At 37.4% G+C, this 21,375-nt stretch overlaps 1 protein-coding gene across 5 annotated transcripts in view; it reads right to left on the bottom strand.

The window, feature by feature from the left end:
* The window catches only part of LOC124796334 (FH1/FH2 domain-containing protein 3), a 646,429-nt gene that overhangs the window by 85,685 nt on the left and 539,369 nt on the right, over nt 1-21,375 (bottom strand). For 4 of the 5 annotated variants that reach the window (XM_047260468.1, XM_047260469.1, XM_047260467.1 and 1 more), the window contains 2 exons: nt 11,858-12,087; nt 3,137-3,665 (listed from right to left, as the gene is read on the bottom strand). In XM_047260468.1, the coding sequence (XP_047116424.1) occupies nt 3,137-3,665; nt 11,858-12,087 (759 nt within the window). The remainder of the gene's footprint in view (nt 1-3,136; nt 3,666-11,857; nt 12,088-21,375) is intronic. The other variant, XM_047260466.1, reaches the window with a different exon arrangement.

Here is a 21,375-nt window from a genome sequence, read left to right as displayed (position 1 = left end):
CTGTTCTACATAATAGATTATGCATCTGAAATTAAAAATCAGAACTGAATCTTGACACTTCAAATTCTGTAAGAATTAAATGTAGCGGAGATATGAGCCACTAGAGTGTTAGCAAATTCTGCTACATAAACGTTCAATTCTAATTACTTCACTTAAGTAGCTGTAAACAAATTATCAACAGCTGATACACAACTACATAACTACACTTCATAATGTGTAATGCAAACTGCGATATAAATCTAAATACTGAGGGCTGCGACGGCTTGAAAGATGTTTTCCAATAATAATATTCTGTTTATTTACCAGTAAAATACTGTAAAAGAGTCTATTTGGTAGAGCAAGACTATATTTTAAATGTTTTGTGGAACACTGTGAAAGAGAAGCAATGGAAAAGCTCTCAGTTATAAGTAACCTGATTATCGCTTTCACCTGGGAGAGCGAAGCATTGTAAATAACATCTTTAGCTTGCTAGCATTCCATGATTTCTAAGACACTTCTGTATTCTGTGACTTTATTAATTCCCCACTCCCCAGATAGTAGACTTGACTAAGGAAGGACATATTTTCAAAGGAGGGGCACTTCTATTGTTAAAAAAACAGCCGCCATTGCTACGAGATATCAGAAAATATTAATTTTTGTTAATATACACTCTTTTAAGAAGTTGAATATATACTGTAATACTTGAGCACTGAGAATATGAGATAATAATTGTTATCTTAAAAGGTAAAGTTTTTCTCATGTATGAAGTGAATATTATGCTCATCTTTCCTCTCCTAGTAATTACGATACTAAGTGCAAGCAAGCAGGAGACTTAGGACTTTAAATGCTAGGCAGTACTGTGTGATCCCTGTTTAACAACACAGTCTTTTGGAATGAACAGATTTTGTTTTGTGAAAAGTGAAAATTTGTGGAACTTGCCCTACTTACACAGGCTATCATAACTGTTCAGAATCATACCCATCTGACTTGCTCTTCAATAACAGCATCAAGAATTTTTCAGAGTTACATTATGACGCAGATCTTGAAAAACTGTTTCTTATGCTGGCTGCTAAGAACTTAAACCTTTGGTGTGCTTGATTGCACTCTGGAGACACCATGCATTACTGCAAAATTAACAATTTACTCTTTTTCAGCCAAGAAGACAGTAATTAAGATCCACAGCACTAAATATTTTATTTTTTATGAAAAAGTCAGTTTCAATTTTCGTATTCAAACATAACACCAAAGGACAGATTTATTTAAATCATTTAATACAAGGAAGGAATGAGGACTTGGCAAGAGTATGGAACAGTATTTACAATCAATTTTGCAGTGAAAAGATTCAAGGCTGCCAGCCTGTTTGTTCTTTTTGCTCTTATCAGGAATACTTAATAATTTTTCTAGTGGCCAAGGGAGGGTTATTAGAATATGCAGCTGATGGAAGTGTTTTATGGCTTTCCTGTATTTTTTTGTTGATGTTTGTAGCTCCAGAGAGTCCTCATGTTGTTCAAAGAAATAGCTGATGCTTTCTTTTCAGAAAATACTAAACAGTTTTTCCATGACTGGGTCTGTACACAGCAGTGAACAGACATGAGGAAGAACACTTCCTGCAGAACATATAAATAGATTTACAGTTAACATATGGTGGGAAAGAAAGAAGTCCTAATATTTACCAGTGAAGTTTTTATCTCATTGTATTTTTTGACTATTTATTAGGGTGAATTACTTGAATCATTTTCTAGGTTCAAATGTTTCCCTGTCTTACCGGATCAGTCTTGCAACTTTCTTCCTCTTTCTATTTACCCATGTTTCTTCACTTGACTACTTGTTTTTTGGATCAACTTCTATTTGTCCATTTTCATTAACTCATCATTAAAAATATTATAAAATTGTACATTTTGCACCCATACCATTTCACCTTCTATTTTTAATCGGCACTTACAGAAAAAGAAACTCTCCAAGAAATGAACATTTCTTTAACTTTTACTTGTTAGTCTTATCATGGTTTTAATTTGTTATATGTATTTACTCTTCTTCCATTGACTATTACACTTCATTTTAAAAATTTGAGATGGCAGACAATAATTCTATGTTCTGTCAACACGAGAGATATTTACCCCAAGAAACACCAATGTTACAAGCCTCCTTCACCAATGTGGTACTTATTCCATATGTGTTTACCGAGTAGTTCATAAAAAACAGTCAATTATTTACAGAGATTTGGGTTTGTGGCAAAGATACATTACAAAAACAATATTATCTAAAGTGCTATTGATAAAAATATTTCCTGGAAATATTGAAATAAAAAACAATTGTAAAAAATGAATTTTTGTACTTTATTTTTTATGAATGTGCAAGTTCACAAAAAACAAATTTCAAAACAATCTACTACACTACAGAAACCTTTGTTCAAAGTTAAAAAGAATACTTTTTCTGTGACATGCATGTAGGAAAGGTACATATGGGCAAAAACTACTAAGCAGTAAGCTTTCAAAATTTAAAAATTTATATAAATACATGATAAGGAGAAAAATTAAAAAAATGGAGGACAACAGTGGAACTATCTACACAGTGGGTATCAACAAGCTCAGGTGTGTGTGTGTGTGTGTGTGTGTGTGTGTGTGTGTGTGTGTGTGTGTGTGTGTGTGTGTGTGTGTGTCAGTGAGTGTGCATGTAGTTTTATTTTAGTTTGTAATTGTGATTTCATTTAGGTTTTACCTAAGTAATTATTACCAACATGGTGATTGGAGACAGAACCTATACCATGTGTAAATCTCATGCTTACAGAAAGCTTGTTACAGATCACGTAGTTAAACATGAAAACCGTCAGGGAAGCACAATGTAATAATAGTGCACTACATGCTATAAAAATTCCTGTCCATGCTTTGAGGTGTAGTAGTGCAAAATGATTTTTTAATTGCAAGTGGTAACACAAACTAAGGAACATATAAGCATTTTTTCCACAAAGAAGTTACTTAAAAACACATGCAGCAGAATGTTATGAATAAGATAATATTATGCAATAAAATGGGAACACACACACACACACACACACACACACACACACACAGAGAGAGAGAGAGAGAGAGAGAGAGAGAGAGAGAGAGAGAGAGAGAGAGAGAAATATCCCACAGAAATAACTTCGAGTCTCCTTCTACCTTGGCAATGAGGTCCTTGGCACGTGACTCAAACAGGTGCTCCAGCTTCTGCGTATCAACTGCAACAGAGGGAAGCTCATCCCATATAGTGCCTCCTACACCGTGCAACTTGGCTGCAACAACAGGATCATCACGAACTTCCTTCCAGAATAATTTGACTGTCTTTTTAGTCTTTCTAATTGGTGGAGATGTGGGTGAGTTTGAAAGCGCAGTTGTCCGTGGCGAAAGACCATTCCGCATAGCTGGTGGAATGGCAGCTGGCGGTGGTGGTGGTGGACCAACTCCTCTTAGGGCTGGTGGTGGTGGTGGAGCAACACCTCTTGGTGCTGGAGGTGGAGGAGGCGGACCACCATTGCAGATAGGTGACGGAGAAAGGAGGTCAGTGTCATCATCACTGACCAAGTCAGTAAAGTCCAAGTCAGCTAGAGCCAATGGCCGCTTGACCTTATTCACTAATTCCTCCCACTGTAGGTCAACTTCTGACTTTTTTACCTCTGGTGGTGGTCTAGGAGATGGCACAACTTCAGCCTGGGAAACAAAAAATATGTCACACTTTCAAAACTATAACCTTGTGTGTTCAGTATTCTAGGAGGAAATATAAAACTATTTTGAAAACTGTCAATGGCATATGTTATGAGGATACGAGATCCTTTTTCAGTTTACTGTTTATTTCTAGCAGATAAATTTCTATTTAGATAATTATTCGAATATATCGCAAAAAATTTTATTCACTAATAAAATATTAACATTTAAAGTGATTATTCATCTATGCAAATACAAACAATTACTTGTCAGTTGATTTTTTTGCTGCTGAGGGTCAGGTCAGTTTTTGTTTGATAAATAATTTAATACAGCTGTATATAGTGGTGTGCATTGCTGGCTCAGTGAGGAAACTCCAGATCATTACACTAAAAGCCTGGGGTTTGATCCGCTGTTGGTCATTATTTTCATCACTTGGGTTCCCTCCCCCCACCTACAACAATAATTTAAATGCTAAGTCAAGTAGCAATGTATTTTGGAGTAGGCTACATGTTGAACTATGGGCCCACCTGTACCCGGTGAGGGAAAGGCAAGGGCATGCCACTCCAGTATGACCATGACTTCTGAAACACTGCAGTGTTCAAATCAATCTTTGGGTTGGGCATCTTGTTACTTGCTTTGTAGTGTAACAAACATAGCATAAAAATACTCTGTAGGTGAATGGTTTTGCAGTTACACTACTGACATGACCCAATTCAACTGACTCTGTGATTGCCAGTATTTCCTCTCTTTGCTAATGGAAGCACTCTGTGTAACTAGTCAAAGATGACAATGTAACCACCAAAGTCTCTTATCTTCAGTACCTTCTTCAATTATAACTAAATTACTAACCTTATTGAATATGGGTGTCTCATTCATATAATTACATATAACTCTCATGTTTACAGCACTAGAAAATGAGTGAACAATATAAGGACTCCCTAGCATCAATAGACTTTAAATTTACAATCTCCTAAAATGGCATTAGACAAAGTGAATTGCAAAACTACAGAAAAATGTATTGCTTTGTGGAATGCTGTTGGACATCCAGAGTCATCTAAATTAACTGAAAGTTCACTAGAACTAGCTCAGAATAATTTTTGCCTAAAGAGATGAATGATTTTTGATTCAACATATCCCTATGCAGTTAATAGTGGTTTGGGATTCAAAAATTTCATAAGGTACAGAGAGCTTGACAAAATTAAGGAGAATCATAATATTGCAACACAAGGGCTACTTTCTATCCAGGAAGTATCAAGAGGCATTTTGAAGACTTTATTCATCTTTCTAGACAAAAGAAAACAATTGCAACAATTGCACCACTAAAATTTTATTAATGTATAGGTTCGCAGCCTCGAAATATTTTACAAATAAAACATGGTCCGTTGTATATTAATGCTCTTTATGTAATTGTGTGATTAGCTAATTTTGACTTTGTATAATTTTCAGGTACCTAAAATTGAAATACACCATTGTGGAAAAGACTAACATTGTCTGCATACATCATATCGCTATCGGTTTGTTGCAGGATTCTCGAACATTTTCTCAGTTCGAATATAATGAATTTCCTTGAGACAGAGAAGTTGCTGTCCATGCATCAGCAGGGCTTTAGAAAGCATTGCTCCTGCAAAACGCATCTCGCCCTGTTTTCACATATCTTGCAAACCCATGGATGAAGGGTATCAGACGGATGCCATACTCCTTGACTTCCGGAAAGCATTTGACTCGGTGTCCCACTACAGACTCCTAACTAAGGTATGAGCATATGGGATTGGTTCCCAAATATGTGAGTGGCTCGAAGACTTCTTAAGTAATAGAACCCAGTACGTTGTCCTCGAAGGTGAGTGTTCATCAGAGGTGAGGGTATCATCTGGAGTGCCCCAGGGAAGTGTGGTAGGTCCGCTGTTGTTTTCTATCTACATAAATGATCTTTAGGATAGAAGATGTCGTTGTTGAGTGACTGTAGGAGGATACAAGATGACTTGGACAGGATTTGTGATTGGTGTAAAGAACGGCAGCTAACTCTAAATATAGATAAATGTAAATTAATACAGATGAATAGGAAAAGGAATCCCATAATGTTTCAATACTCCATTAGTAGTGTAGCGCTTGACACAGTCACATCGATTAAGTATTTGGGCGTAACATTGCAGAGGGATATGAAGTGCAACAAGCATATAATGGCAGTTGTGGGGAAGGCGGATAGTCGCCTGCGGTTCATTGGCAGAATTTTGGGAAGATGTGGTTCATCTATAAAGGAGACCACATATAAAACACTAATACGACCTATTCTTGAGTACTGCTCAAGTGTTTGGGATCCCTATCAGGTCGGATTGAGGGAGGACATAGACGCAATTCAGAGGCGGGCTGCTAGATTTGTTACTGGTAGGTTTGATCATCATGCGAGTGTTACAGAAATGCTTCAGGAACTCAGGTGGGAGTCTCTGGAGGAAAGGAGGCATTCTTTTCATGAATCGCTACTGAGAAAATTTAGAGAACTGGCATTTTAGGCTGACTGCAGTACAATTTTACTGCTGCCAACTTATATTTTGTGGAAAGACCACAAAGATAAGATAAGAGAGATTAGGGCTCGTACAGAGGCATATAGGCAATCATTTTTCCCTCGTTCTGTTTTAGAGAGGAACAGGGAGAGAAGATGCTAGTTGTGGTACGAGGTACCCTCCACCACACATCGTATGATGGATTGCAGAGTATGTATGTAGATATACATGTAGATACAAAAAATTACAAGATTGTATTAACATAACCAAATTACAGTGATAGCTCTTCTTACATGCGTGACATCAACTTGCTTGCATCATGTCTTACATTGTATAATTAGCGGATTTATCTTCCACATATATGGTCACACATCATTCATAAATACATGTAGACAGAATCCAGATCATAATGCTATGCCATCAAGTGTCACATAGTAGTAACTGTAACTATGAGTACTGCAATCTGACAACTACAAGCAGCTGTTCTGATGTCATCAGAGATACATTTACAGCTAAGGTGGCAGAACTATTGATAGCAATGTGGAAGAAGTACATTACATTACTTGCAGGAATACTGGATTTAACTCATGTATTATATACTAAAATCAGTTTGTGTGTCCATTTGTCACAGATTACTTGCCACCGATGAAAAACAAATTCTGAAAAATGCGCAAACATTCTGCAAGTAATAATACATAGTCAATGTATTGTGCAAAAACATCACTTCAATAAATGAAAAGAAATTTACATTCGGCTCTGTCAATAACAGTACTCAAAAAATGATGACCATTTTTAGGATGCATGCTGACGTCTAGCAGACAGGTAGTGTACATGCTATGCTATTAAGAAGGTGAAGACAAAAATTTGCAAAACAACAGCATTAATACCTATACTTGCATCTATAAATCTGCACATCAAAAGAGAAGAAGGGAGTATTAATAGCAGATGTTCATCACAAGTTGTTGTTAATTAAATAATTTCACTATAATAGAAATTATTGGTTTTTTTTTATCAAATTATGGTAACATCCTACCAGTTCAGTAAACAGACTGTCAAGTGAAGCATTGTTAATGTGACAGTGGTCAACCAAACTTCGTAATCTGTCAACTCTGATGACACTGATATTGTGAGATTCTTGACTGCTTCAGCAAACTACTGGATAAAAATTGGACATAAAAGGAAATAATAGTAATTAAAGGAAATAATAGTAATTTTCTAAATAGTGAGATGAGGAACAGCAATGGTATTTAGCAACAGAAGATCCTAAAAATTTTAACAAACATAACTCCAGCTGAAGTGATATATGCAGAAGAAATATGAAATAAAAAATACAAAACTTTCAAAACATTATTATCCACATCACAAACATATATGCACAAATAATTCTGTTGGTTCCAACGTCACTTCATATTGTAACACCATGGAGATGGTATCGGTAGATTCAATAATACTTTGGATTCTACTGACTCTACTGATACCATCTCAATAACATTACGTGCTCTAGAAAAGACAAGATATGAGATACAGACCAACAAGTGATAAAATACAATGAATGAAATATTATCTACAATGTGCATAGAAACCAGACTGCCATTGTAAGAGTCAAAGGACATGAAAGGGTGGCACTAATTGAGAAGGGAATGAGACAGGGTTGTAACCTATCTCTTTATGTTGTTAAAATAAGGGTAATAGGAAGTCCTCGTATTAAGCTAGGTGAAGCTGAGGGAATTGGACACTGAAAATAGTAGATGAGTTTTGCAATTTGAGCAGTAAAATAACTGATTATGTTAGTAGTAAAGAGGATATAAAATGTAGACTGGCAATAGTGGGAAAATTTTCCTGAAAAAGAGGAACATGTTAACATCAAATATAAATTTAAGTGTTTTAAGGTGAACATTGAAGGTTAGATGACTACATTGGACAATCAATGAAGATGTATTAAATGAAATAAGAGAGAAAAGAGTTTTTTTGTGGCACAACTAAAAGACGAGAACTGTAGCGTAGTGGGTACAGGCACATATTATCATCTGAAAAGTTTATTTGATGTCAGGTAGCATTGACAGAGGGCACCTAGAGTTGCTGATTTCCAGTTTTGAATCACTTTTCACAGGAAAATCCCCTACAAGGATTGAAGGATATAGTGCAATAGTTTCTTCCAGCATATAAAATGTTCAGAACAATTATTCATGTATCATCTCACGTCAAATCAATATGGTAATATTATTAATATGGTCCCATAAGAACTTCTGAGCATCAAAAGAACAAACTGGTTTTTGTACTCAACAAGTGGTGTGTCAGAAATGAAAGCATTGCTGTTTAGATGAAGAAAAATTCTCTGAAAAATACTCAAAAGTGAAAATTACCTATACAGAATCAAAAGGCAATGCAAAGACTTAAGAGCTAAGTTACAAATATGAAATAAACATGTGTATCACATTGTACATTAGTTTAGTGTCTTGAGTTCTACAATATCAATAATATTACTTAACACTGGCACTGTACACTGTGAGAAGAAGAAAGTTTGCTACAAATGACTCAGTTCAAGGATCTGTAGTATATACCCTGGATCCCTGTCAGAATTTCAACCACAAAGCTGAAACCTACATATTTTGGAAGACAATACAGTCAGAAATATGTTTGATAAACAAGATACCAACTGGGAAAACATAAAAAACTTGAAGAATGTTGGAACTGTAGCACATAGATTGTGCCTTATATACTGTAAGTATCAAGGTGTCTAATTAAAGAACCTACTGAATAGATCAGTGAAATAGCCTACGGAAAAAAACAGTCAGATGAGTTCATCGACAACTGCTGCTATTTCGACAAGGAAACACCCTGCCATTTTCAAGGCACAAATGCAATAAGAGACTGCTGGGGTGGTCGGTGTGGCCGTGCAGTTCTAGGTGCTTCAGTTTGGAACCGCATGACCGCTACGGTCGCAGGTTCGAATCCTGCCTCGGGCATGGATGTGTGTGATGTCCTTAGGTTAGTTAGGTTTAAGTAGTTCTAAGTTCTAGGGGACTGATGACCACAGATGTTAAATCCCATAGTGCTCAGAGCCAATTGAACCATTTTTGAACGAGACGGCTAAACAAGGAAATTTAGACTCTTATTGGATGGGGTGGGGCTATATTAACCAAAAGAACAACTACTGCCACCATACAAGCAAAGATTAGTAATGAGAAGTTATTGATAAAGCAGCAAGTAGTATTGACTCCAATATTATGGAAACAATTGAGATAAAATTATCAAATGACACTATAAACAGAGACAGAGATTTTTGCTTGAGTTCTGCTTGAAATCCTCCTCTCTCAAAATCAAACAACAAAGGGGCTGGGTTCATGCTACTAGGTCAGCTGTTGGCAATTAATATCAATAACTTCTCACAATGGTCATCTTTGGTTGCCTTACAGCAATAGTTGTGTGTGTGTGTGTGTGTGTGTGTGTGTGTGTGTGTGTGTGTGTGTGTGTTGTCTTTTTTCATGTGCTGTTTTATGGTTCTTGGTTGGCCTAGCCCCACGTATATAGAGTTTAAGTTTCTTTGCACAGCACTCTCTCATGCATCTGTGCCTTGAAAATGGTGTGGTGTTCAACTGTTGAAATTTGTTTAAATATTGACCGTTTCTATTTAGACCCAATAAACTGTAGTGATTTAGTTGTAAACACAATGTTCAATGGGTTATCTGATTATGGTGGTCAAATATTAACAATAAAATTTACTGGCCATTACGTGCAGATAACAGAAGACAAGTATCATATCACAGAATCATAAACAATGACTCAGTCACAGTGTTTGTAGAGAAAGTACAGGAGGAACACTGGGAACAAATTTATAAAGCAGACAATGCCAATGAAAAATTTAACTCTTTTTTTTTAAACATATTCCTATAGCACTTTGATTCATGTTTGCACCTAAAACAAATAAGTATAAAACTGAACAGAAGCAAGGTTCAGAGGTGGATAACTCTGGGCATTAATGTATCTGGTGCCAAGGAGAGGGAGCTCTGCACAATTCAGAGAATTATGCACAACACTACTGAAGGCCTGAAATTCCATTACTACCAGTGTTGTAGAACCCTCCACTTTGTCATTAAAAAGCAAAATTTGTGTACTATGCCCAGAAAATGAAACACTCCAAGAATAAAGTAAAACTATTTCCAATGTCATTAAACAAGAAATAAATAAAAGTAGAAACCGAAATGAAATTGAGCCACCCAGAAAACAGCTCTGGCGTAAAAGGTGCCACTTTTAAATCACTGGCCCCAAATTCAATGATTGCTTCCTCACAGTGGTGCAAACACTGCACACAGTAAAATGCAACCACATACAAATGTGTTAGATTTACTTATGCAGACACTTATTGGATCACCAAATGATATTCGTTTCAAAAATACAACCCCTTCAGGAGATCCAAGAATTCATAACTTGACTATAAAGTAGTAATTCTGCTGGCTATGACACTGTTTCTATCAGAATATTACAACCTTGTGCTGTCTTGATAGGATTACCCTTTGTATCTTTGTTATCAATCAATGACCCAGAGTATAACTCCAGACACACTTAGATGTGCTGTAGTAACACCCACCTACAAAACTGGACATAAGCAAACCACCTGTAACTAAAGATCTGTATCACCTCTTCCTGTCTTTTCAAATGTATTTGGCAAAGGAATACTGACTCATGCAACTGAGCTGAAAGCTAGGATACTTTCATGTACTTTTATGCGTGTCTGTCAACAGTCTTAAAAATTTCTCTTTCTGAAGGCAAGTTCTGGGCAGAAGTTCTGTCTCATAATTTTACAGTTTTCTTTGGTGACCAGAGGTTGAATATACCGCTACAGCTGTAAGTTCTTTTATTTAACATAGGACCGGATTCAGGATCTTATACACCCATCTTCAGGTGTCATAGTGGTACTTTCAACCTCCGGTATATGCTCTGTTGTGGATGTTCCTCTGACAGGACTGTTTCTTTGGTGAATTTTCATTTTAATATGAAGTCCACTAATTATGGCTGTCTTCTTGGTTTCATTTATTGTTATAGTATTTGATCTGCCTTAATATAAACAGGATTGTGATGAAGTTTTTCTCAGCCATCATCAAGCCATCTGATATCCCTTGCACAGTTATATTACCCTGTACAATAATTTCACAATACACATGCTTAACCCCCTAAAATGTTCCTCCCATCTCCTTTGCATGTTCTTGCATAGTTTAAAAATGTACAAAAGCCTCATTCCACCATCTTTCTATTGTACACCAAGAATTTCCTATCAGACATTGCATGTAACCTACTTGACTTCAGCACTTGTTGTTTTTTTAAGACACACTCACGCAAACTGAAACCAGTTCTCTGAGACTGCAGACATGTGTGCAAGTTGCGTTTGCATGAGTGTATGTGTGGGTGTGTGTATGTGTGTCTACTGCTGATAAATGCCTTAGTGGCCAAAAGGTATAATTGTGTGAATCTTTTCGTTGTGTCTATCGCGACTCAGCATCAGCGCTATATGGTGAGTAGCAACTTTCTTTCTCTGGTATTGTTATAGGCAACACTAATTCACACAATTTACAAATCGAGAATCTGCAGATACTATTTCATACGTTAATTGCTCAACGACATACATGATATATTCAGAAACTGAAAACAATGAATGGTTATTTACATTATTCTAATTAATGCCTTTGACAAATAGACCCTTACCTTTGATTTTGACTTGGCCAGGCCTTCCTTAGCACGAGATACAAGTCCAGTCATGTCACCAGCAAGGTCTGGTGGACGCGGGCCTGTCACTTCATCTTGGTTCCCACCAACACCTGCATTTGCAAGTCTCTGTGTGAGATCACGTACTGAACCTGATTCTCTTTTGGGTGAGTCAGGAGTCTGTGCTGTTCCTTCCATCTCGTGACCAGATGTGACACTTTTCTGGTTTTCTGTATCAAGACCAAAATCTTTTTACTACATGTGAGGAAGACAATACCTTTCATTTAAATTGTCAAGCTTTCTGTACATTCTTCATATTAATAGTGTACAAGTGCACAATAACCTGCTGAATGACTGATGTATCTTTTTCTCAGGTAAAATACTTAATGAATTTTTATAGAGTGTTCTAATTTGTCTTTGATTAATAACTAACATGCAAAAGAACACTTTTTTCTTCTCATATGAGTTTCGTGCTTAAAAAATGTGCTGTATTAAACATTTACATACACACTACAGGTGTCTGTAAGAGGCAGTCTGTAAGAAGCATAGAAATTACACATTAGACCACATATCCATATCTGTTTTGTTTGTCCTTGTCTTTTCTATCTTTCTTTTTTGGCTGCTCTGTTTCCTCACTTCTCAGTTACTCCATCTTACCTCCTGCCAATGATCAGTTTTACTCATGACTACCTTGTTGATTACAACAGTTCACTGTCTTGTGCTTCACATTTCCAGTCTTTGACAATATGTGATAATTTCTTTCCAACAGCTGAAAAAAAATAATAACCATACCAGAGATGATACAAGTACAACTAGATGATGACAATAGTAAATTCCTGAGAGATTAAAACTAAATTAATGTCTGTGGGTTGAACTTGGTGTGTTGCAGTCCAATGGTGTATTTTAACTCATTACTTCCACTGTGTATCATCTACTTGACCTATGGCTCTATGTAATTTTTCTCTTCCTACATCACTTATACATCCTCTCCTAAACTTCCTCTTTTAATTTTCATACCAATCAAGCAATTTTCATTTCCAAAAGCTTAAGATTCAAATTACTTTTCCATTGTGTTTGACAATACTGACTATTTTGTGCCTGCTTTTTGGAAATATTGGTATCACTTCAGCCTTCCACAGCACCCATTTAAGGTGAGAGATGGCAACTGCATATTGTAAAAATAATAAAGAAACTGACTACATAGTGCAAGGTGGTCAGAAGGCACAATGTAGCCATACATGTGTACATGTGCGCATATGTATATGTGCATACATGTACTCTTTATTTTTAAAAAAATGATATTTACAAAAGCTACAACAATTTCCGGTCTTGTTTATGTGCCTTCCAGTGGCTCAACACCTATACTATTGAGTGAGTTGTTACTTTTACTCTTTAAATTATTTACATTCCACAAGGACTTTCCACTGCCCTTGCATAGGTGTAGATGTTGTTCCAAATGGGCAATGAGCGATATTTAAGTTTTGCTTATCAAAGAAACCTGATTTTTTTCCTTTATTCTTCCTTCTCAAAACAGGTGAGTCCCTTTCACTTGTTGCCTGGAAACCTGGTTCTCTTACCATCCTCCATCCTCTTTGTTTTCTCAAGAAGGAAACCTGTTGTTCCAAAAATTAGGAGTGCTGCGTTCTACCAGCAGTACTAAGAATTGTAACTTGTGAAGATAAGTACTCGTCAGCATTTCTTTCTCTGTGATTTTAACTAGTTTCTGAATTCAACTTCCTATTTTAAACAATCTTGAGAAGAAGAATATTTGTAGGAGCTGAACTTGGTGAAAATATGGATATTCAATAGCAGATTGTGTTTTAAACTGAAAATAATACAGACATTGCTTAATAAGCAGAAATAATTATAATACAAAAGTTATTTCTCTGTAATATTTCATTGTGACACAATGTATGCAACCAAATATAAAGTATGTTTGTCCAGAAAGTTGTTTCTCTTCACTATAGTGCTCACAGAAACAATGTTACTGTGGGACAATCCATCTGAATGGAAAAGAAAAGAAACCTCCATTGACATGATACACAATTCTTTAATTTTACTTTCCTCAGTTGTTATCATATTCCAAGTGCTTCCCTGTTTTGATTCTTTACACCCAAATTAAACTGGTAACACCACCTTCCACCATAATGATAATGCTTCACAATATCAAGATCTTCATCAACTCTTGTCAATGAAATTTTGCCTGTATGTACTCTGCCGCTCTCACTTCTGGTGTCACTGAATGCAAAACAAAAGAGCTACAAATACAAATAAGCTATTTTTCTATGATTAATCTCCCATTTTGTGTACCAACTTTATGAGAAAAGCAAAAAAGTGAAGTATTGATTAGTTGCCTTTTTGCACAATTTCTACAGTGTGCCCCGCATTTCACATGTATGGCAGAAACTCAACAAATAACATGGATTATTTCTGAATGATAGCTTGCCTTCTGAACTATTTTGAACTAGGAACTGCACTTTCATGTGTCTAGAGCTGTATCCTGGTATGTTTATGTAGCAGCTCTAAATAAATATAATTTTTCACTGCTCTTTGCTGCATATTTCTTTTTATACACTGCAGTAATATATTCACCACTGTGTGGCTCCCATTCAGAAATGGCTGCATAACCCTTTTTGACAAGCTCATACATTCTCATCAGGATAGAAGGCTACAATGAATTCCATTGGTTGACCATAACATTCATTACAACATCTACTGCAGTATAGCAATGATACGTAGAGAATGAAATTAGGACATTCACAGTAAATGGTCTTAAATGAATGATCTCACAATCTATATTCTTAGTTAACTGACAGGTTGTTTCCATTTATTTGCCCTGAGTTCAATAATATCTTTTAATATCTCTTGCCTTGTCCATTCTCCTGTACAGCTTTATCAAGGTATTTTATTTTTTCTAATTTAATTACTAATAGAATTTTTATTGTCAATTTTTTTGTTCACCATATATCTGTTTGACCGAAAGTACTACAAAAATTGTTTATTTGTGTTAATTCTTTTCCAACTGTTTATTCACTTTATTATTGGTCTTATGTTTACAGTAAAACTGTGTGATAATAAAACACAAATTGTTATTGCCACGATTTTTCTTTTTAACAGCCCATTCCCATTTGACCTGCTAAGATAATTTACTCTGTATTTTAAAACTAGTATATCTATATCTTATGTTAAGTTATCAACATCAAATTCTTTGAAAATCTGAACTAGAGTCATTCTAACAGCAGTCCCATACATGTTAAGACAATGCACACATGAAACCATGTTTTGATGTTGTGTTATTGTTATTATTATTATTATTATTATTATTATTATTATTATTACCATTATTACTAAAAGTTCTGACATTAACTGTACTTTTTAATTATTATCTGAGACTAAGAAAATATAAGTCAAACACATTCTACAACAGGAGTTAACAAAGAGTAGGAAATTATTATACAAAGACAACACAGAAAGGCATAAATGTAAAGTGTGATGAATAAAAGGCAAATGAGTACAGAGTGATCTTAGTATTCAGAAATGATACAAATGAGAAATTATTTTCAGATAAATTGCTATGAAATAGTACATAATACAAAGTTGCATATGACCCATGAAAAGTATAACAGAAAGGGTGAAATGTACTGTCAGCAACAATATTAAGTAAACAGAGATGACATGCACAATTCCAAGTACAGGATGATTGGAAGTTTTCAAGATTAGAGAACAATTATAGTTTGGAACAAGGAAGACGTTACCATGGAAAGGGAACAGTAAGTACTTCTATAAGGTCTATTTAATTGGATAGATAAAGGATCTACTCACCAAGTGGCAGCTGAACATAGACATAAAAGACTGTTGTGGTTGGCAAGCTTTCGAAGCTTCTTCAGGCAGAAGGGTTGAAGGGGAAGAAAGAAGGGTGAAGGAAAAGGACTGGAGAGGTCTAGGAAAAAGAGGTAGATTTTTGTGAAAGTCACCCAGAACCGCTGGTCAGGGAATACTTATCGCACACGATGAGAAGGAAATATTGATTGTTGGGGACTGTACTAGATGAGATTTGAAACCCTGAGAGAGTACCCAACAATCAGTATTTCCTTCTCATCCTGACCCATGGTTCTGGGTGACTTTGCCAAAATCTACCCCTTTTCCTAGACCTCTCCAGTCCTTTTCCTTCACCCTTCTTCCTTCCCCTTCAACCCTTCTGCCTGAAGAAGGAGTCACCAGCTCCGAAAGCTTGCCAATCACAACAGTTTTTTTTATGTGTGTGTTCTGCTGCTGCTTTGTGAGTAATTTTTTTTATCTATCCAATTAAATAATTTTATCAACAATTGATTGTTTTTGTTGTTATATTCTATAAAATCTAGATGTACATATGCCCACCACAAACCATTGAACAGAGCATGATGAACCTTAGTCCATGCTATTATCAGTCTCTTCTTTGTGTGTTCTATTCACAGACGGAGCAAGGGAAAAAATGACTACATGTGTCATTGCATGTTTTACCCCTTCTTTTGTCCGCCCCAGTAGCTGAGTGGTCAGCGTGACGGATTGCCGTCCTCTGGGCCCGGGTTCGATTCCCGGCTGGGTCGGAGATTTTCTCCGCTCAGGGACTGGGTGTTGTGTTGTGTTCATCATCATTTCATCCCCATCCGGCGTGCAGGTCGCCCAATGTGGCGCCGAATGTAATAAGACCTGCGATATGGCGGCCGGACCTGCCCCGCGAGGGGCCTCCCGGCCAATGACGCCAAACGCTCATTTCCATACCCCTTCTTTTCTCATTCTTCTGAATTTTATATAGGATGTGGGTTTTAAGGGAGAGGGTAAGGAGTCATTCCAATCCCGGGAGCGGAAAGACTTACCTTACGGGGAAAAAGGGACAGGTATACACCCGCACACACACACACACACACACACACACACACACACATATCCATCCACACATATAGAGACACAGGCAGACATATGTAAAGGCAAAGAGTTTGGGCAGAGATGTTAGTCGAGGCAGAATTACAGAGGCAAAGATGTTGTTGAGTGACAAGTGATGTACAAAGGGCGGCAACTTGAAATTAGTGGAGGTTGCGCCCCTCGTACATCACTTGTCACTCAACAACATCTTTTCCTGTACTCCCGCCTCGACTGACATCTCTGCCCAAACTCTTTGCCTTTACATATGTCTGCCTATGTCTGTATATGTGCGGATGGATATGTGTGTGTGTGCGAGTATATACTTGTCCTTTTCCCCCTAAGGTAAGTCTTTCTGCTCCCGGGATTGGAATGACTCCTTACCCTCTCCCTTAAAACCCACATCCTTTCGTCTTTCCCTCTCCTTCCCTCTTTCCTGATGAAGCAACCGTGAGTTGCGAAAGCTTGAAATTTGTGTGTGTGTTTGTGTGTTTTTATTGTGTCTATCTACCAACACTTTCTCGTTTGGTAAGTCACAGCATCTTTGTTTTTTAATATATTTTTCCCATGTGGAATGTTTCTTTATATAAAAAACAAACACCGCCCGAACAAGCCTTAAAGGCACCAATGATACTGTCTGGCCACCATGTCATCCTGAGCCACCCACACACCCCTGCAAGCCTACAATGTCCTGGCAGACTACACTGTGTCAGCACTGCAGCTCAACTGGTGATGGTTGTGGTGGTGGGGTGTCCAGCGGAGTGTACGAGGGGAGAAAGGAGATGGAAGTGGGATGTTGTGTTGGAGAAGGGTGGCTGACAAATGGGAGGGAGAGACAAGAGACACAGGAAGGGAATGTGGCACTGGTGAGCTCATTATGACCACTAGCAGGGACAGTTGTGCACAGTGCACAGTCATTTGGAGGGCTGGATTGGGAGGAGGAAGTAGAACACAGGAACAGGGAGGGTGCAGACAGGAGAGTGTTAGTGTAGGATAAGTGATATTGGAGTCACAAGGCAGGGCCAGAGTTGGATGTAGGGCAGAGGCTTTTGGAGATTGAAGCCAGGAGGATTATGAGATTGAAGGGTGTACTGCGTTGACAACTGACTTTGTAATTTGGAGAAGCCTGTATTGGAGGTAGTTCCAAATGGCACACATTATGAAGTAGCCATTGAAACTGACGATGTTGTGCTCAGCAGAGTGTTGTTTGTTGACCACTGCTTGACAGTCACCATTCATTTGGATAGACAGCTGGTTGGAGGTCATGCCCACATAAAATGCTGTGCATGAGCTACAGCAGAGATGACATATATCGTAAAACCTTCCACAGGTTACCCTCTCTATGATAAGATGGGATAAGAATAGGATCGGCATGTGACAGGACTTGAGTAGTATGTCCTAACTGGGTGTATCGGATAGGTCCTGCACCTTTGTCTTCCAAAGGGCTAAGACCCATATGGAAAATGATTAGAATGAGTATGGCATCAGGATGAATGATGATACTGTATAGGGAGGGTGGCATAATACCTTTTTGGGAGAGTTGGGGAGAACTGCAGCACATGACGTCTCTCATTTATGGGCATGATGATGAGTATTTAAAATCCTGGCAAAGAATATGATTAAGTTGAACCAGTCCAGGATGATACTGCATTCTTCTCTGACACCCTCTAAGCACATCCTGTTCATAATCCTGTCACAAGAATATCATATTCTATCAGAGGCACAGCACGAAAGCAGTCATAATCTAGCTCTGCCATAACTTCTGCACAGCATGCCATAACTTCTGCACAGCATTTTATATGGCCCACCAACCAGCTGTCCACCCGAATAAATGGCCACCATTGAACTGTGTCCGAGACCAGAGTTTGTCCACGCAGTGCAGGGCAATGCATTTAATACAGCACGTTCATTTTCAACAGTTGCTTCATAGCCCAAATCCTTTCCACTAGAACCAACGTAATTGAATTATGAAGATGGGAACTGTATGTGCAACAAATCCTTTAACTCCATAATCCTCCTGATCTCCATTTCCGCTCATATCTGCCTCACATCCACTTCCATCTCTGCCTTGTGACCGCAGCTTCAATCACCCTGCACTCACAACCTCCTGTTTGAAACCTCCCTCTTCCTCTGTTCTACCTCTCCCTCCCAATCCAGTCCATCATGTTGTTATGAGTCATGCATAACTCTCCCTGTCACCAGCCCAAATAAACTCACCAGTGACACATTCTCATCCTGTGCACCTACTATTTCTCCCTTCCAGTTGTCAGGCCCCTCCTCCAACTCAATCTCCACTCCCTGACTCCTTTCTCCCTTCATCCTGTCTACCATACTTATCCTCTCACCCAGTTGAGGTACAGTGCTGGCACAATTTAGTCAGTCAGGACAATATATCCCTGTGTGTGTTGCTAATTGTAACATTACTGGTTGTAAGCCTCGTCTTAGGTGTAAACACCAAATGTTGTTGGCAGTTAGGATGGGCAATTTTTCTTGGGAGGTAGGAGGAGTTTGCTCAGCTACCTGTACACAGAAAGTGGGGCATTGTGTGACTGGAAATGGCTCAGGGAGGTGTGTGTGCTAGATGAGAAGCAAGTTGTCCAATTTGGTCAAAATATTTTAGCATAACTGAGTGTTGGTGAAAGCTGTAGTTTAAACTGTGACATGTAGACATTAGCATTATTATTATGCAATAGTAATGCACTGCATAATGGCTTCATACATGTAAACACTTTGCCAATGTTTCAATCTCCAACATAATTTTCAACAGATGGTAGTGTAGAATAAACTATTGTTTTAATCCAGAAACTTGTGTTGATCTTTTTCATTTGGTAGCTGTACCACTTTTAGCTATTTTTGGTGGTGATGTTTTCAGACTTTATACAAGAATTCTTACTAACCCGTCAACTGCACGACTTTTGCTCTTTATTCTTTCCACCATTTACATTCCATCAAAAACTTTTCATGGCCTTATTTAGTTTAAAATACAGTACATTTAACAGTAAAAAAAAGTAAAAATAAAAATTTCCTGCCCAGGAAAATATGTCTGTTTTCTAAATTTGACTGGAAATTTCAAAACAGTGAACATTTTGTGTTTATGCTAGGCTGAAATTTTCTTAGCCGTTTCAGTAGCTGCTAAGAACATGCTTATCTTTTGTCTCATGCAGTATTCATTATGACCTATATTACAAAATAATTAACTGGGTTGAAAAAATTAGTTGTGAGAATAACTAGATTACAACTACAGGAAAAAACTAAATAGACCAGTGACCAAACAGAACATACAAAAAAAATAACCTTCTTATTTACAGTACAATAATGTGCAAACTTTTACCCCTATACTGCCATTTGGGTTCACTGTCTTCCCATGTCCCAAATAAACTCTTGTTGTTGATAAATGTTGCTCTTTCCTTATTTCACTGCTTCCTTCTCCATTCATTCTATGACTTTTATTTATTTATATTTCATCAACATTTACCTCTACATCTTCATCTACACACATGTTCTGCAAGCCACTGTATGATGCATGACAGACGGTACCTTATATCATTGACAATCATTTATTTTCTTGTTTCATTCACAAAATGAGCAAGGGAAAAATAACTGTCTATTCATCTCTGTGTGAACCCTAATTTCCTTTATCTGGTCATTATGTGAAATGTATGTTGGTGGCAGCAAAATCCTTCTGCAGTATGCTGCAATTCTTGAGTCTCTGAATTTTCTCAATAGTGTTTCATAAAAAGAACGTCATCTTCTCTCCAAGGAGTTCCATTTGAGTTCATGAAACATCTCCATAATACAGTACTTGCTTCTTGACTGTACCTACCAGTAACAAATCTTGCAGTACACCTCTAAATTGCTCCAGTGTCTTCCTTTAATCCGCAGCTCTCAAGAAAGGGTCACACGAGTGTTCTATAGGCAAACTCCTTCACAGACAAGCTACATTTCCCAAAAATTCTCACAATAAACCAAACTTGACCATTTTATTTCATTACTACTGTTCTTACATGCTCATTACATTTTTTATCTCTTTGCAACTTTATGCCTACATATTTAATCAATGTGACTGTGACAAGCAGCAGACCACTATTACTGTATTCAAACATTACAGAATCGTTTTTCTCACTCATCTGTATTAACTTATATTTTCATACATTCAGAGAAAGCTGCCATTCATCACTCCATATAGAAATTCTGCCTAAGTCATCCAGTGTCCTTTTACAGCCACTCAATGACAATACTTTCCCATATACTATAGCATCATCAGCAAACAGTCACAGACTGCTGCTCACCCTATCTGTCAGATTACTTATATATGCAGAGAACACTCCCCTTTTGTAATCCTGATAATATCCTTGTCTCAAAAGGACACTTACTGCCAAGGACAATGGGCCAGGTTCTGTTACCTAAAATTCTCCGAGCCACTCACATGCCAGGGAACCTATTCCATATTCTCGGACCTTCATTAACAGTCTGCAGGGGGCACTGTGTCAAATGCTTTCTTGAAATCTAAGAATATGGAATCTGCCTGTTGCCCTTCGTCCACTGTTCACAGAATATGATGTGAGTAAAGGGCAAGCTGAGTTTTGCATTAGCAATGCTTTCAAAATCTGTGTCGATTT

The sequence above is a fragment of the Schistocerca piceifrons genome, chromosome 4, assembly GCF_021461385.2.
Source record: "Schistocerca piceifrons isolate TAMUIC-IGC-003096 chromosome 4, iqSchPice1.1, whole genome shotgun sequence".
Taxonomy (NCBI): domain Eukaryota; kingdom Metazoa; phylum Arthropoda; class Insecta; order Orthoptera; family Acrididae; genus Schistocerca; species Schistocerca piceifrons.
Note: the sequence above shows the minus strand (reverse complement) of the source record. Positions and strands in the feature narration are given on the sequence as shown.